The sequence below is a fragment of the Columba livia genome, chromosome 1 (assembly GCF_036013475.1).
Source record: "Columba livia isolate bColLiv1 breed racing homer chromosome 1, bColLiv1.pat.W.v2, whole genome shotgun sequence".
NCBI lineage: Eukaryota > Metazoa > Chordata > Aves > Columbiformes > Columbidae > Columba > Columba livia.
In genome coordinates, this window is record NC_088602.1 from 204,041,186 (window position 1) to 204,054,006 (window position 12,821).

Here is a 12,821-nt window from a genome sequence, read left to right on the forward strand (position 1 = left end):
TGTAGAGAAATGATAACGAACCAGCTGAGCCACGACACCATAGACATTTGAAGTCAGCTGAGATGAATCCCACCTCTGAAGATTAACCTGGCTCAGTGAGTTTTGTTGTCATTGCCAGATAAAGAAAGATTAGGATTTCTGAATTTTAACAGCATCTAATAGTGGCATGAATACAAGCATCAAATATTAATTCAGATGAGGCTTTGATGTAAGTGGGATTGTTGCTTAGGCTGAAAACAGGCTGATGATATGTATTCATTATATGTAGAAGCTCTCCTGTGCCTTGCTGGAGATGCTGTGCCGACATCACTATTTTACATCTTTATTGACATTCTGGGAGATGGTTAAATGTCCCATTAGCTCAGTAAAGATGGGGAAATAAGACAGTGAGGAAACCTAGGATCAACAATGTTCTTAGAAGTGTATTTATATGACTGTGGTTTGTGCAGCAAGAGGAGCATCTAAAAAGAGCTACCACCTCTGCAGACATTTAGGGCCCATGTCGCAGAGAGCCGAATCCCGGCAGTGAAAAGGTTTGGGAGGACCAAGAGTTTACGTGAGCTAAACAGGCTCAGAAAAGTAGATCAGCAAGAAAGCAGGAGGTGATCTCTGGCCTCTGAGTCACTTTAGCTGTCCTCTTCTTTCCAATGCCAATGAAACCTTGTTCAGAAACCTTCACAGCTGCGACACTGGTCGATAGCTGATTGACCAAAGGACATCCCCAGAGGGGCTTGGAGAAGAGAAGCTGAGAGGGGATCTTATCAATGCTTGTAAATATCTCAAGGGTGGGTGTCAAGAGGATGGACCAGACTCTTTTCAGTGGTGCCCAATAGAATAAGGGGCAATGGACACAGACTGAAGCACAGGAGGTTCCATCTGAATATGAGGAAAAACTTCTTTACTTTGAGGTGCCAGAGCCCTGGACCAGGCTGCCCAGAGAGGTTGTGGAGTCTCCTTCTCTGGAGACATTCAAACCCACCTGGACACATTCCTGTGTGATCTGCTCTGGTGAACCTGCTCTAGCAGGTGGGTTGGACTGGATGATCTCCAGAGGTCCCTTCCAGCCCCAACCAGTCTATGACTCTCAGAACTGGGCAGCTGCAAAATTCTCCCTCAGCCTTCACCCTCAGAGGGATCGAAACCGCACAAACGTTTTGAAGAAGAGATCGTCTCTGGTTGCTCTTTTCATTTGGGGTTCTGATTTGCTTCAAAACTAACCCAGTCTTTAGAAAAGATGAAAGAATCTCAGCATGAAATAGTATTTTACAGGACTGCTTTTGGGCAACCTCAGATAATTACTGTTATACTTTGGTACTTTGTCAACCTTTTTCTTCTCCGTACCTCTGTCTTCTATTTCTGCTCTTTCCCAAGCACTTCTATTCATTCCCTCCCCGTCTCCTGTTCCCAAGGCCAAAATGACCACAGACCAGTATTTGTACAGTAGTAATTATATTATGCTTTAGATAAATAATTATTTCTTTCCTAATGCCTCGTCTGCCCTGCGAGAGCTGGGCCTCCTCTCCCAGTACACACAGAGATGTGTCTACAGAGCGTCAAGTGCATTTATGAGCATTTGCAGAGTATCTTGGAGTCACCTTGCATCAGAGGTTGTGTTTTTACAGACACAAAGTGGCTGTAATCAGGTTTCTAACTGAGAGCATAATAGCTGTGCTTTAGCAGAGTTATAGCTTTGAGAAACTGTTTAATTTGACATAGATATTAACAGGGATGGCAGTGGAGTCCTTTACACCAGAAGAAACAGCTTTTCTTATCCTGTTCTGTTGATTCGTTCTTGCAAATCAAACACATCCAGTGTTTGTTGCTTTCTACACTATAGTGAACATTGTGCTGTGTTTGAATGGTTACTGAAGTGGAGGAATAAATCATCTATCTGACTGTTGAAAATGCGTACATAGACCTAATGCTCTAGTAAAAGGTTTTGTATGTGTTTTGACTGTTAACATCCAGAATAGCAAATATTTCTAACAGCAAAAGGAAAATATATTTCCAGTTGCTGTTTAGGGAAGAAAGCCCCATCATATTTCCAGCCAGCACACATTTTGTAAAAGATTAAGCAGCATGCTCAACCTTGTGGCTGCACCTGCTGGGAGCCTCGATAGCCAGAGGCAGAGACTCTGGCCAGCAGTTATCAGCTTTACAGCACCCATTTTTCATCTATAGATCCTCAAAACAATATAGATGCTCCTGGAGAGCAGGAATAGAGGCAAGGAGAAACAAGGCAGTCAAAGCCTTGCCTAGGTCACCAAGCCAGAGCCTGGTCTTGGGGATCTTGTTGAGGTAAATGACCTCTTCCTCAAACATAGCAGTCCTCATCTCTGCTGGGATGGTTTATTTGCGTGGTCAAGAGGCAGTTTTTCCTTCCTAAACTACCACACTGACTTAATAGGAATCATTATAATAATGGCTGAGATCATTGATGTGTTGTAGAGATAAATGCCTTTCAGTTGTTGGAGGAGGACGGACAGAGCCTGATGGCCGCGCTAAGCAGGACAGGGGCTAAACTGGCTTTGCTGTATATCAATCTCTCTTAGCCTTGTACAGCAAATTGATATTTTCAGATATGACTTTTTGACGTCTGCCTTCAAAATCTAAAAGGCAGCTAAACTGATCTTATTAATACCTTGAGATTCAATATTCATTGTAGTGCTTTGCTTTCATGGAAAACACATAACTGTTCTGGAAAAAATCACATCATTAGAGCTTTAAAGATGAACTCTAGAAAAGTAACTAGGGTTTCTAGCCCTCACAAGAATTGGTGCCATATAAGGTTAAGTTGGCAAATAATTTTGACAACGCTTACTCATGCAAATGCTGCATCAGTGGAACAGCTTGCAAAGAGCACAAGCCTGCCCCTTGTTTACTTCCCCAGAGGACAGTCCCTCTCCCTCTGAAGCCACAGGGCAGATCTCAAAGGACTGCACCAGCAATCTTGGAGAGGAAAACCATTCTCTGTTTTGAAAACACACCCTACAACCAGCAAACAAATAAACACAGCTCTGGTTCCTCAGTGCTGCCAAAACAACACACCCATTACAGCATTGTTCCTCCCCTTGCATCACAGACAAAGCTGCCAGCTGAATTGCGCCTGTATCCTTGATGCCTTGGAGTGGTACCAAGCAGGAAGCACATAGATAAGCTTTTGGGAACCCAGCAGCTTTTCCAGGGCTGTGAGGCTCAAAAAAGACCCCAAAACCTTGCCACTGGGTAGTAAAAAGAGCACACTTCACTCTAAAAATCATTGCTGAGAATCTGGCATTTCAAAGAACAAAGCTTTTCTTATACCAGGAGATGATTTTAGAACAAGATCTGAAATACCACATTTTTTAACCCTGTTTGTAACTTAGTCTATAGCTGAAAAGGAGACTGAAGTGGTAGAGCTGTCTCAGAAACGATGAACCCAGCCATCAGTGTGACCTGCAACCTGTTTCGTGCTGCGTCTTCCCCTCTTGCAGACAGGAGTCCTCAGACAACACTGCAAACTGCACCCAAATGGGTGGGCACCCACACCCCACACCACTCCAGCCAGTGCGGGTCATCCTTCCCCTTTCCATCCTCAAGAAAACACAAATCAGCTTGCTTATCACCAGGAGGTGCTCAACCTGCGTCCCCTGCACCTCCATGGCAGTAGCGGGTGGGACTCACTGCCATGCCCAGCACCTTTGACTTATTTTGAAGTGTATCATACAAAATGGCACATAAAAAGACAGAAAAAAGGAATTTCAGGACATTTTCCGGTGTGTGTTTTTCCTGGATGAAAGAAACAAAGTTAGATTTTTTTTTTCCACAACACAGAAGAACAATGCTTGAAAGCAGCTCTTTTTAACGATGTGGGGAGCAAAGCCCTAAAAGGGGCTGGTTCTTGGAGGGCATAAACAAATCTCAGCCATTTTTACTTAACCTGCAAAGAGCCTGCATTTTTTATCACATCAGCAGACTTGTAGTAAAAGTCACAATCTAAACACAGCAGAGCCAGGCAGGGAAACGATCACACAAGCCTCCCAGTTCCCTCCCAAACCACTGCAGGCATCGGTCCTGATTTGCAAATGCTACTTTTTCTGAGTGCTGTGTGCTGGTCTTGACTTTTATTCACAGAAGAGAAACGAAAAGCTGAGGAAGCAGTGACCAGAGAAGCACAGTAGCAATAATACTCATGCCATTTGGAGGCAAATGTTGCGCTTACGAAAAGTATGCAACAAAAATAAAAAAGCAAGCACGGAAGGCGCTCTGAGTGTTAAATATTCATCAGTATTCCCCGTGACGCCTGTTCTAAATATAAGATACATTTCAGCGCAGCCCCGGTATGTGACTGGGATGTTTCGCTTTCCCTTATATGATGCCGTAGCCATTCGGATGGTGGGATGTCACCATGGCAACAGTGTGATGCTACCTTTTGTTTGCTGGATGAAATGACCAGTTGCAAGGTTGGTCAGCGGTATTCATACAGGACATGCTGGACTGTGACAGCTCCCATTGTCCTGACCACCAGCAGGTCTGGGAGGGGGCAGGTAGGAGGTGATGACAGCTCTTTGCATCAGAGCCTAATAGAGACTGGGTCCAAATCCAAACCGGCTCTGCTTTTCAGGACTGGTACAAGCAGCACGACTTGGCTCTTTGTTGAGATCCCCAGCCCAAAGGTTAGGAAGGGTTTCAATTTACAGAAACAATGAATTATAGAGTCACAAATAGTTTTTGTTGGAAGGGACCTTCAAGCTCATCCAGTGCCACCCCGGCCATGAGCAGGGACATCTTCACCCAGATCAGGTTGCTCAGAGCCCCATCCAACCTGGCCTGGGATGTCCCCAGGGATGGGGCATCCACCACCAATCTGAGCAACCTGGGCCAGGGTTTCACCACCCTCAGTGTAAAAAAAAAATTCCTCAGGTCTAGTCTGATATTCCCTGCTTTAGTTTAAAACCATCACCCCTTGTCCTGTCACAACAGACCCTGCTAAAAAGTCTGTCCCCATCTTTCTTATTGGCTCCTTTCAAGTACTGTAAGGCTGCAATAAGGTCTCCCCAGAGCCTTCTCTTCTCCAGGCTGAACATCCCAATTCTCTCAGCCTGTCCTCCCAGCAGAGCTGTTCCAGCTGACCGTTTTTGTTTTATTCTGGTTTGGGTGCACTCACAGTGGGTGAACAAGAGTAAAGCTGGGGTTTCAAATATATGCCAGAGAGTTTAGTTCTTCCTAGGACCCTCAACCAATAGCCTAACATTGAATATAAGGTGCTTTTTTGGCCATTTTCCCCACTACTAAGTACCTGGGGCAAGATTTATCTCCTGAGTCAGACATCTAAATTCAGTCATTTATGTCTACTTGGCTAAATGTCAGCAGGTATCTCTGCTCTCGTTCTGATCCACGGAGATCTGCCAGTACAGTGAGCAGACCCTAGAAAGAAATTCAGCTCCCAGACAGAATCCAGGTAGGATCTACCTGGCTCCAGATAGTCATCTACCTTGGTCCGCGGTCTAGATTCCAGGAGACGTTCAGACTGTGACAATATATGGGAGGTTCAAGGTATCTCTCTTGCTCCCATGATTAGTTACGGAGCCAAGACTAATTATATTCCCATATTAAACATTTCTTATAGGATGAGATGGGCTAAATCCAGGACAGGATGAACCTCTGCAGCATCTGTGTGAACCAGACAAGTGTGTCCCCTCTTCTGCAGATGGAGAACCTGAGATATGTTGGGTGTAGCTGACCAGGCTCTGAGTCAAATGCTGCTCCCCTCCCCAGAAAGAGGATGAGAAAGCAAGTGTTCACATGCTCCTTTTGCCTCTGTATTGCCTTTGATATGAAAATTGTACGAGCAGAGGCTGTCGAACAAGTCTGCAGTAATTTGAGCATTGCCATGAGTCGCAGCCCAGGGGAGGAACGGGGTGTCAGACCATGGCATGCACTATTGCAGCACCACTGTCCCAGTTACACCAACTAAATCTTTCATTTTAAAGTGACGATCAACTTCTCTGGCTCCTGTAGTTGTAAAATTATCGCTCTGAATGCAAAAGGTGTTTGCAAACATGCTGGATGCGCACAGAGGGTGTTCATGCTGCTCCTGTAGCACGCAAAGGACAGGTTGGTGGCTGCACAGGCTAAAGTACAGTGTCCACCCAGATACTAGTAAAGCTCAAGTCCTACCTGATGCCTGGAAATTGAGAGGAGAATGAAATATGATGCACCATCCCCATCCATCCACTGCCACTCCAGCCCACACATTTGATGGACGTTGCCAGCCCCAACACTTTCTGGGGAGCTGTGCTGAAATTTGCCCAGGCAATGCCAGTTGGGTTTCCTGGCCCCACTACTGAAGGTGGATGTGGCCAGACCTGGCTGTCACGCATCACTCCAGCTGTGGCTCATGGTAATGCCATGTGGGGGCTCATAAGTCAGCCAGGGGACCAGACCATCCTCCCGGATGCAGCTGGGGGTCTCAGCTTGCGGTCCCCAGGCTGGCAGGCTCACTGCCAGCTCACAGACACAGCCATGGGTGCTGCTCAAACAGGACCATCGTCTTTCCCATTCCTGCTCATCCTGCTGAGCTGGGCTCTACTCTGACTCATGCAGTATCAGCACAATTCCCCAATCCGTTCAGATCAGAGAAGCTTTGAGTGCTGCTGAACCAGAAAGGCCCCGGCTCGCTTTTCTGGTCCCAGACTGAATTACACTTTTGGCCTTTAGGAAAACTATCTCTTTTTTTTTGCTTGTAAACAGAGATATCACAGGAAACCCCATGAGGTACTGTGTTTTAGCCTACTTCAAAGCAGAACTGAACTTTGGGGCATTCATATGCTGTTGTGGGTGCACCATCCACATTATCATATTACGTTAGAGTTTGACCATGCGGCTCAAGATCCCCAAAATTCCCAAATGCTTCTCTTCATCTAGGTTCCTCTTTACACTTTGGAGAGTCAAATTCCCCTGACAATTTGGAAGAGAGGATGTGTCACAGATGAACAGATTCGTAAACTTCATGTCAGAGTCTGACACAACGCTGTACAGCAGAAAAATCACAATTGCTGTGTATTACTGGAGTCTGGAATTCTTACTGCCATTTATTCAAAGTCTAATTAAAATCTTTTAAATACCAATAGCAAAACATATTTATACACATCCAGCAAGAAACAGATGAGCCTGCCAGCATTGTACAGTCTCTTTAGCTCTGGAAAACTTATCTCTGAATTCAATACGATATGATCAGTTTCAGCCACACTTAATAAGGAGCTGAGTTTGACTGAGAATAGTTAATTACCTTTGAAATTAATATGAATCACTGTAGAGGGACCTCCCCTCCATGTTTTTACCCCATAAGGAATAATAAGAAAAATGCCCTAAAACTGCAAGACCTACAGGGTTGAAAGTATCGGAAGAGATAGAGAGGAAAAGGGATGTGGGGGGTCGAACACCCTTGTCTGCATCACTGCCTGGGTGCATTTCTGCTGGGGTTTTCCAGGAAAAGGGCCATGTCTGTCTCTGGATTCATCCCACATTTTGCACCCTGTGTCCTCGTACTCATTCCCTCACACCCTCTCCATGTCAGTGTAGTCCCCAGGAGCCTGTGTTGAGGATGAAGGATGCATGTGAACAGAGATGGTCCCTGCCCTGAGCTGCTAAAGCACAAAACCACACCAAAAGGAGAGGTTTATGGAGGGGTGAGGAGCCACTAAAGACCTGAGGATGGAATACTCCTTGGCTTTGGACATTTGTAGCCAATCACTTTGGGAAGGAGTCTCTCGTGTTGGCCTTGCAGGAGCCTTGGCGGCTGCCTTGGACCAGAGAGTAGAGTTTTAGATGGTGAAAGCTAAATGTGGTGAATCTCCATAGTCATCCAGCAAACACGTGACAGCATCAGGGGTTTAACCAGATCTGCTGAATCCCAGATCAGTGCCTTAATCAAACAGTGACTCTCCCTGAACATGTAGATGTGGGGCCTGAAACAGGAGCCTATGTTAAAGGGTGTTAGAAATTTCTACCTGTGGTGTGCTCCAACCAGCCTGACAGTGATTTTCCAACACTGAAAATCAGGTTCTAGTGGTGTAACAGGGTGTTTAATTTCATTTTTGGACAGCAATTGGGTACTGGCATGTAGAAGGATATCCCCTGGGCCAGTGGAGACTTCTTTGTGTCTGTATTAGGAAGTGAGATGGCCCCAGAGGGAGCAGTGGGGAACAGCTGGTGTTCATTTGACCATGTTTCAGACGGGTTTTACTTTGAACTGGTATGGTCTGGCCCTATGGATCAAATGCTGGTGTGTTTGCAGATCTGAAGCCCATCATACCATCATTTTTTCTCCAAAAGAGGTTCAGTCCCAGCATCACTCCATGATAGAAACCAAAATGCGGGAAGCAGGGGCAATTAGGGAATTTTCTACAAAAGCGTGCTCTGATCTGAATTAAAATGCTAATAGAAATGCATTCAACGAGTATCTTTTGCTGATCAACTTTGCAGAACTATAATCCTTTTGTTCCGCTCTTTCTTTCTTTCCCTCAATTCCCAGCTGACAATTGACAGGAACTCCCTTTCAGCGTGGGTTTGGTCACTCGCCGGCAGCAAACGCACCCAGCAGAAAATGCTCCAACTCTTTGCGTTTCCCAAGCGGGGAAAACCACTTGAGCTGGAGCTTGGGGTCAGGATTACACCCCTTTAAGTCAGTCCCAGGGAACCTACAATTTTTCTACGGTGACGAAGTTTTCTCGGTGCTTTCCTTGCTAGCACAGAGAGCCGACGAGCGTCAGCCCCGCACGGGGACGTTACCAGACTAACCCAGCGGCACAATAGGCAAAGCGAAGTCCCACATCTTTCCCATCGCTGCTGCCGACAGGATCCCCGCAGCTGGGCTGGGATCGCCTGTCCTGTGCTGAATGCATTACGTAAGGCAGGGATCGTTTGTCAGCCGCGATGGTACAAACATAGCTGCAGGCAGATTATGCAGAGAGAGAGAGAGAGAGAGAGAGGAGGCAGAGGGAGGAAGGTCTCTCCAGGAACGGTGCTCCACGCGACTGAGGATTGCAAGTTGGCAGGTTGTCGGCTGGGCGAGCTGCTGTGAGGGCGTCGCTGGCGGTCCCTGAGATGCTCTGGTTCGTGTGGGATGTTTGAGACAGGGACGAGAGACTAAGTTGGGGGACGAGGACTGGCATGAGGATCGGACCAAAATGGAAGGGCTTCTGTCTCCGATGAGAACGAAGGTAGGGGAAGATGTTAATGCCTTTTGAAGCTGCTTTTACCCGAGGAGGGGAAGGGGAGGTGCGGGGCTAGCTCTCTGAATAGGGGGCTTGCCGAGCTTTTGTCTCTTTTTTTCTCTGTTTTTTTTTTCCCCTTCTTCTTTTTCAAAACTACGCTCGTGAATGTAACTCAGCGGAGGAGCGACAGCAGTCGCCTCCGAGAGGGGAGTAACCCATCACTCTTCCTCGACAGAGATGACCTTTGTAAATGAGTTTGCCTTTTGGAGTAGACAGCCATATTTTTGTTTGAATTTCCAGTCGGAGGCTCTCATTGTGTCTGTGTGTCTGTGTGTGCTCCCCGGGGAGCCGTTCGGGGAACGCGTACCTGCGGTGTGGGGAGGGACGGATGGTGCTGGTGGGCCACCCCACTATGGTATTTTCCGTACCAAGAGATGCACAGACAAGCAAAGTGTGTGATTTTTTGTGCCCAAGTACCCAGTCAGGTTGTCACACCACTTGGTGTGGACTCCGACCAGAAAGCTGTAAAAGAGAAAGTGAATGTGCAGACCTAAGGAATTGCTGCACTTGTCTGCTGCCTTCTCATGCCCCCAACTCTCTTTAAAGGTTTGCCATTAATCCTTGTGATTAAAGAAACTTGACTTCCATCAGGGAAAAGCCAGAGACAAATACGGTGATGCTTTAGTTTGTAAAATCTCCTTCTGTGCTATTATTTCTGTGTGGTCCTGGGGGATAGGCTGAATCCTGGTTTTGTTTTATTTAGTCACTGCCTCCATCCCATGTGGTAATTGCCTTGGGTAAATCTTTCTGATTTTGGTCCACTACCAAATGCAATCCAGTCCTGCTGTATTATACCTCAGGACTGGGAGAACTGGAATTCAATGTCAATTCTTGCTGGCAACACGGTATCTTCATATGTCTTAAATGCAAGTAGTTTTGAAGAGGTAGTCAGACCAGAGTTGTTTCATATAAATGCCAGGCTAGAAAAAATTCTGAGAAATCGTCTGGTCCAGCTCCTGTGCTAGTCTGGTCTCCTCGATTACACCCCTGCCACCTACTATCTTAAATTAAAGACTCTTCAATGACTGAAAGCATTTTCATTATTAAAAGCCAGAAAAGTGATTTAAATAATAATAATTTGCCAGCAAATAGCAGTACTATAACACTCCAAGGCAGTAATTTTTTTTTTTTTCCACTTTAATTCAGTTCTTTTTTGTCTTACCCAATAAGTTGAGCATTAAGAAAGGACCTACCAACTTCATATAGCTCTCCATTACCAAGAATAATGCTAACGGGCAGTTTATAGAATGAAAGATTTATAAGGGATCATAGAACCAGCCATTCATTCCCCTCATTACTGAGGAATACATGCATTAGTGATTGTCTTTGTAAGGCATTTCTCAGTATTACTTTAAAAAAAAATAAAAAATCAGAGAATAGAAAAGAAAAAAATCTGCCCAACAGATCTCATTTCCATTATTAGAAAACGCAACTTCCAACATTTGAGTTGATGTTTCCATTCTGCTCCCTTAACACGGCTTGAAATGATTGCTGGGGGCAGTCTCTCCCAGAATTGGTGCGCTATCAGGTTAATGTGTGGATTACAGTCAGACGTGTGTACTATCAGCACCTGCAGCATGTGTACAGCCATAAAAATGACAGAGTTAAGGGAAATGGACCGGGACTGGGTGTTATGTTCGTCCATCTGATTCGCTTTGTAGCTGCAGCTGGGATGTGAATCCTAATAACACCTTTCATAAAGTGTAATCTCAGTTACTACTACTAGGTTATTTATCGATCCTATCAAAGAATCTGCTTAAAATATAGATGTGATCCTTTGGGTCCCAATCTTCTGTAATATCAGAGTAAGGGATGGATTCTGACCTCCTTTGTGTACAGAAAAGCTTCTCAAGCCAAAGTAATGGGATTTTGAACCATGGATTGCAATGATGTAAAACTGACGTGATGCTCTTGAAGATCCATTTCCTGACAGTGATGTTATATTGCTGTTAATCTGGAGTAGCTCCATGGATGCTGATGGAGATATTCAAATTGACTCTGTGCAATAAAGCTCAGGATTTGGCGCTTACATGTTTAACCTTTCAAAGAAATAACAATGAGAAAATCACTTGAATAGATTTGAAAACTAATCTCATTTCCAAAATGCTTCGTAGCTGGCAGTGAGTCCCTGTTCACTTGCCAAAAAATCAAGCGTAAAATCTATAACTCTCCAAATACAACCTTAACATGTGATGCCTACAAAAAAACTTGACAATAGCAAGGCTGTCAGTGTACTGAGACCCCTGCCTGTCATGCTCCCTAATATTGCCTCCTTTTTTCCCCTCTGTTCCCCCGTCTGTCTGATCCCATCTGTTATCACTTGGTTTACACTTAGCCTGCAACTGTTTGAGGCTAGTTGGAAGGTTTTTTTGTGCTTTGGTTTGTGCGGTGACATGAAGGATGGTGGGCTCCTGGTCATCTCCATCAGTGTTGCCTGGAGTGAATCTGGAGCATTTGTGAGCTCCAGGACTTCAACCAGCATGAAAACATCTCCACGTTACAGTGAAATGCAAATAGACACTTAGTTTTATCTTTAATGTCCCAGGCAGCTATATTCGGTCTGCTCAAATCTAGACAAAAAAAATAAAATAAAATAAAAAATTGCTTTGTTTCCACGGGTAGGAGTGAGGGCTGACTCTCACAGTCTGTCACCAAGTGTGAGAACAATGTGCGTCTGCCTCTCGTAGCCAAACACACAAAAGCCTCTGCAACTAAAATGAGATCCAAACCCCTGCAGGTGGGCTTGGGTGGATCTCCTGGTGGTGACTAAAAACACAACTGCTGTCAGCTCTTTGGTTCTCTTTGCTCGTAGAGGTTCCCACCACACAACAGAGCTGGCAAAGGGACAGGTAGGCACATCTTGACTTCAGAAGGCTAATTTATGGTACAAGGAGGGCTGGGGTTGAGATGCTGAACCTAGTGTGCAGGGCCAGGACATGGGTACATGCCCTCACCTCTCCGTGCAGCTCCACAGCAGGGCTTGCCAGCAGACTGCTGGGAAAACACAGACGAGAGCCTATTTCACAGGGGATCTGTGTCCCATTCCACAAAGTGATAACCCGCTTGGTTACTGGGCCATGCTGGGTGGTCATAGAATGGGGTGCTCAATGGCTTAGAAACTCTTTAGAGTATTTGTAGAGGTAAATTGGATATAAAATGTTAAGTGCATTACTCCATGTAATGGACTCCACTGCAGTAAGTCATGGGCGATTAACACATTTCTACTTTTATACAGCCAGGATGCACAAATGCAGGAGTTTAAGGGAGAGTGAAGGAATATGTGGTAAAATAGGCTGGTATCTCAAAATTGAAGCAAATAAGTGGAGTGCACTGAACAGAAAACTTATGGCAATTTTGGTATAGATGGTTAAATTACACATGACTGGAAGTATTAGTGGCATGTCAATATTTGGTGGTTTAATTATGAGACAGATAAATACTACCAGAATCAGTTGAATTCTGTATCCTAGTATGTCTGAGACCTCTTTTTAAGAGCAAATGAATATACACAATAGCAATGTCCCCACGCTGCCTTAAGAGACTGTGAAGTTGATTGAGTACCAC

At 45.2% G+C, this 12,821-nt stretch overlaps 1 protein-coding gene across 4 annotated transcripts in view; it reads left to right on the top strand.

Annotated features, from left to right (window-relative positions):
• The window catches only part of FRMD4A (FERM domain containing 4A), a 395,327-nt gene that overhangs the window by 86,259 nt on the left and 296,247 nt on the right, over window positions 1-12,821 (top strand). Inside the window, exon 1 of one of the 4 annotated variants that reach the window (XM_065049260.1) lies at window positions 8,639-9,203. The exons of 2 other annotated variants lie outside the window; for them this stretch is intronic. In XM_065049260.1, the coding sequence (XP_064905332.1) occupies window positions 9,171-9,203 (33 nt within the window). In that variant the 5' untranslated portion in view covers window positions 8,639-9,170. Of the gene's footprint in view, window positions 1-8,638; window positions 9,204-12,821 lie in introns of those variants that run through there. One more of the 4 variants, XM_065049258.1, reaches the window with a different exon arrangement.